The following is a 4,430-nucleotide window of genomic DNA, read 5'->3' as shown; positions in this document are numbered from 1 at the left end:
AGTGTGACACTCAGACTGAAGTTAACATGTTAGAAGTGTGTTTTAAGAAGAATTCCTGAATATTTTGTTAAAATCCATTCATATGTATTCAATAATCTGCTCCTCAGATGTAGAACTGATGTACTTTTATTAAGACCAGTGTTGTCCAACTATGGCCCGCAGGCCAAGTGTGGCCAAGGTTTGCACCATACAACCAGGGCCATGTTCATGCCAGTTGGTCCGCACTGGCATGTGTTGCCGCTCCGTCCCCTCTGCTGGGTCTGCAACACACCCAACTGCTGGTTTGGACTTTGGTTTGGTGGCATGTCCATGTATCATTAAATGAACTGAAATGGAACGGAATGGAATGTCATGATAATCCGCCCAAGGCTTGAATAGAGGTGGTGGGACGTTCTGTCCCATACAACGTGTTGTACCTCATTTGTCTCAGAACAGAAGCAATAGCCTTAACATTTCCTTTTGCAGAATGTTTGTGCCTTTCAAGCACCAAGCAATTAGCAGAACAGGGAAGTGAGTTGAGAATTTGTTTGTGATCACAATGTTTCATCTTCTGCAGGTTTTAATATGACTGGATGGTTATTACCTCCGCCAAAGTGAGAACGGTATTTCTATAGGGCTTTGTCTTTTCATCTTCCAGAGATCCAAGCCCATTTTCCTTTGATCGTTAATTAACATGTTATATTTTCTTCTATTACTACTGCCTATATACTGTATAAAGTGGCTTGATCAAGGATTTTTTCCAAGAATTCATTCTTTTTATCATTTGCTTTCCTAATTACTAATGGATTCAAGTGTTCCTGATGGCGCAGGGATGCGGGTACTGAGAAGATCAGCACGGCAGATGGGTAAATGTAAGTCAATATTATATAATATAAGTGTGAAAGTTAGCTTGGCCCTGGAAACTACCGGTAATAGACACAATACAGTTTCCAAACAAGTAGCAGCTTAGCTTTGTTGCTTTTCTTCCTTTGCACTGGTTTTGTTGGAATCTCCCCAGACTGTAGAGGTGGGGACGCTCGCTGACAATAATATCTGTTTACTTCTCAGCAATGAGTTACGAAAGGACCCCTAGAGGTCCTGTAACGAGATCTAAAAAGAGTTCAACCAAACATCCGACCGTGCTGAGACATTCCAAGGACTTGAAAAGAGGCACCAAAGTTGACAGTAAAATCCTTTCAATGTATACCTTTATATATATTTCTTTTATACTGCGTGTTGTAAACACATTTCCTTGTTGAACAGAGTCACCCAGGAAAAGACCCCTGGGGTCTAAAGGAGACATGGCCAGAGGTGATCATAAGAAGGATAGGAATATTCAGAGCTCTGAACTTATGGAGGTTAATGAAGACCTCCAAATGGATGCTGTCCAGGATTCTTCACGTGGACACGGTTAGAATCGGTGCAGTTGAAATCATTGGTGCATTTCCCTGACAGATAAATCAATATAAACTGTTTAGATGGTGCAGCCATACCGCGGCCCCATGAAGACAGGAACTTTTCATCTCATGTAGTGGCCAGTGTACGCTGTCGAATCCCTGTAAATGAAAATGTTAAAGGTAGGGAAGTGCTAAAATTTCACCCTGCATGTTAATGAGTACATCAGATGAGGATTATAAACTTGTCTTAATCTGTCCTGTCTTTTTCTTCAGAAAGCACATTAACTGAAGGATATATAATGATTACTGCCAATCAAGACTACCAGAGGAAAATGGAGGCCAAAACAATGAGACTTGGTACTATTGAGGTTTATATAAAACTGTGCTTTTGTATATAAATGTCTTTATATTGTTGCATTAATGAATTCTGTCCTATTTTTAGAAATGCGACCAGCTAATCATCATATTCGGAGTGTGTATCCGGCCCCAGAAAATTACACAACAATCCGGAAACCTGTGAACAACAATCCATTACATAAAGAACATTTCCAGCACCAAGAAAGAGGTATTGAAGGGATTTTTTAGTGCTGAGTGTGACGATCTGAAGCAAAGTGAGACATTTAAAACAATGATTTAATCACAGTTTGTCTTCCAAAAGAAACAAAGGAAGCTGCTGTAATTAAAGACAGCTTGATAACATCCGGCAGAGGTGAGCGGCTTTATTTACACTTTCATTATATCTGCATGTAAACGTTGCTAAGAGCTTTATTAATGACCTTTTTAGGGTGGTGCCACTGGCCTTTGATTTTCACGGTTCTGCTCATCTGTGTCACCATTTTGCTGGCGTTAAAGTTCCTTCCTCGAGACCAGAGTCTCATAAAGGGTGGAGATCATCCGTGCAGGGCTCCTGAACTGGAAACATTTGCAGATCAGCTGAGTCTTCTGCAAACTCAGTTTCCGCATCAGCAGCCTGAACTGTGGAGGAGGAGCAAAATCCACCTGGAGAAACACCTGAAAACCGCCCAGCCCACCGAGCCGGTCAGTCTGATCTTCACCGCTGACCTCGGAGCGGAGCAGACACTGCGCTGCCTGGCTCAAGGGCTGGCCGCCTCCTTCTCCTCTGCCCTCAATGGATCTCTGCTCTACATTGATGGAGCAGATACAGCCGGAATGGACAGTGACCAAGTGAAGCTGGACATCGACAACCAGTTACGAGCAGCTTTTGAAGGAGACAAGCCTGCTGCCGTCATCCATCGCCTCGAAGAGTTCCCTCCTGGCTCCACCCTCATTTTTTACCGCTACTGTGACCATGAGCACGCCGCCTACAAGCGAGTGTTCTTGCTGTTCACTGTGCTGTTGCCCCAAGATGTGCTCGGGGATGAGAAGAGTCTGAGAGAAGTGGAGGAGAATGTCCAGGATTACCTCAGAGAGAGGCTGGTGGACTCCAACGACACCGTGAGCTACAATGGGATGGATGGAGACAAATACGGAGGACTGTGGAGCCGCATCTCACATCTGATCCTGCCCGTGGTGTTGGAGAAAGAAGTAGAGCTGAGAGGATGCTAATGAGGAGACGCAGCCTCTGAGGGGAAGTGGGAACTTTGGTCCAGACTGAAGTTAAAATGATTGAATTGGTTTATTAATCTACTCCTCAGAATCAGCACTTTTTTTTTTACATAAGTCTGCAAAGTTCTTCAATATACCATAAATATGCAGATATGTATGTTTTATTTTTTTAAAAACCCTGAACATTTCATTAAAATCTGTTCCTAACTTATTCTGCTACACCGGCAGGTCACATAACCTCCTTTCCGGAGGTTAAAAAAGATTAAGTGACCTTTAATCCCTCAATTTTTACCAATAGTAAAGATTTTGTGCACTGACAATGGTAATCTCTATCAGAGTGTGACCTTTGTGACAGTGTGTAAATGTGCTTGACTGGATGGAATTGACTTGATTGTTATGTGACAGTACACGTTTACACCAAGAGAAACCAAAACTACATTTTAAACTCGACATGAGTACTTTTGACATAATTTAAAGAAAAAAATACTTAACCTATTTCAGTGTTTGAAAACGTTCTGTATTTGAATATTTGGCTTTATATTAATACTGAAATCACATCAGGAAAGAGTTCTTAGAACAAACAAAAATGTAACAATGATTCCAGGAGGCGTAGTATTCCCATTATAATGTAACCAAACTTCGAGATTAATTTAATGAGAAGCCTGTAAAATAATCACTGGTCTGATTTGGATCGTGAATAATTTCATGCTCTTTTTTTTTTTTTTAACCTAATTAAGGAGACAGTGAAGAGTGTGTTCTTTTGATGTCCAGCAGAGGGCAGTGAAGGGAGTAGAGATGAATAAGTCTTATTCTATCTCTATTTTTCAAAGTTTAAATAGACAGCATTCTTTATCAGTATTTTCTCTTTTATTTTACGGATCTATGGATTTATTTTCACCCTCTTGTCCTACATTAAAATGTTGCTTGGATAATAATGCATGAGCAGAACAAGAACAACTTGAAAGAAAGAAAGCCACTTTGTATGAATTCCAACCAAGATGTTTCGGACAGATGGATGGAAAGAAAGCTTCCTGTCTGGTGTAATATAAAAGCGAACATGTCCTTTTGCAACAGAAATACATTTTAAAATAATGTGCGTTTGGTTAATGCATTTCTCTAATAATGCCCAGCAGTGGATGCAAAAAACACTTCTTTAAATATGGGAGCTACCTTAATAAATATAACAAATAGTAAAATATACAATTTAAGAAAACAGACCATAAAATATGAGTGCTGAAAATGGTTTCTTAATGTTTAATTTTCCCCATGGATAAAAACTGCAAATAAGGCCGATGATTTTAATGTAGTGAATCTGCGTCTCACGGAAGATTAGAAACTACATACAACTGGTCTCCAGCTGGGTTACTGGGGGCTCATTGCCCACAGAGAACTACTGACAGTGGCCTTTCTTATTTGACTGGTTGTGTAAAAAGTCTCTTTGACCTCTGACACACCTGTGACCTGCTTTCCTGCACAAAACAACCAAAA

At 40.6% G+C, this 4,430-nt stretch overlaps 1 protein-coding gene across 2 annotated transcripts; it reads left to right on the top strand.

Annotated features, from left to right (window-relative positions):
- The first annotated feature begins 1,676 nt into the window (after positions 1–1,676).
- Positions 1,677–3,131, top strand: LOC115247341 (torsin-1A-interacting protein 2-like). Of its 2 annotated transcripts, none has more exons than XM_029828777.1 (4): positions 1,677–1,733; positions 1,819–1,941; positions 2,020–2,085; positions 2,161–3,131. In XM_029828777.1, the coding sequence occupies exons 1-4, from the start codon at positions 1,709–1,711 to the stop codon at positions 2,940–2,942; spliced, it is 996 nt and encodes a 331-aa protein (XP_029684637.1). In that variant the 5' UTR covers positions 1,677–1,708; the 3' UTR covers positions 2,943–3,131. The 2 variants fall into 2 exon arrangements, with proteins under 2 accessions (XP_029684637.1, XP_029684638.1); XM_029828778.1 differs by having other exon boundaries at positions 2,035–2,085; positions 2,161–3,123.
- The last annotated feature ends 1,299 nt before the right edge of the window (positions 3,132–4,430 follow it).

The sequence above is a fragment of the Takifugu rubripes genome, chromosome 20 (genome assembly GCF_901000725.2).
Source record: "Takifugu rubripes chromosome 20, fTakRub1.2, whole genome shotgun sequence".
Taxonomy (NCBI): domain Eukaryota; kingdom Metazoa; phylum Chordata; class Actinopteri; order Tetraodontiformes; family Tetraodontidae; genus Takifugu; species Takifugu rubripes.
Note: the sequence above shows the minus strand (reverse complement) of the source record. Positions and strands in the feature narration are given on the sequence as shown.

Coding starts and splice junctions, on each gene's coding strand:
- LOC115247341 (XM_029828777.1), top strand. CDS start 1,709: ATGGAGGCCAAAACAATGAGACTTG. Junction 1,734..1,818: donor GGCCAAAACAATGAGACTTG/GTACTATTGAGG, acceptor TCCTATTTTTAG/AAATGCGACCAGCTAATCAT. Junction 1,942..2,019: donor TTTCCAGCACCAAGAAAGAG/GTATTGAAGGGA, acceptor ATTTAATCACAG/TTTGTCTTCCAAAAGAAACA.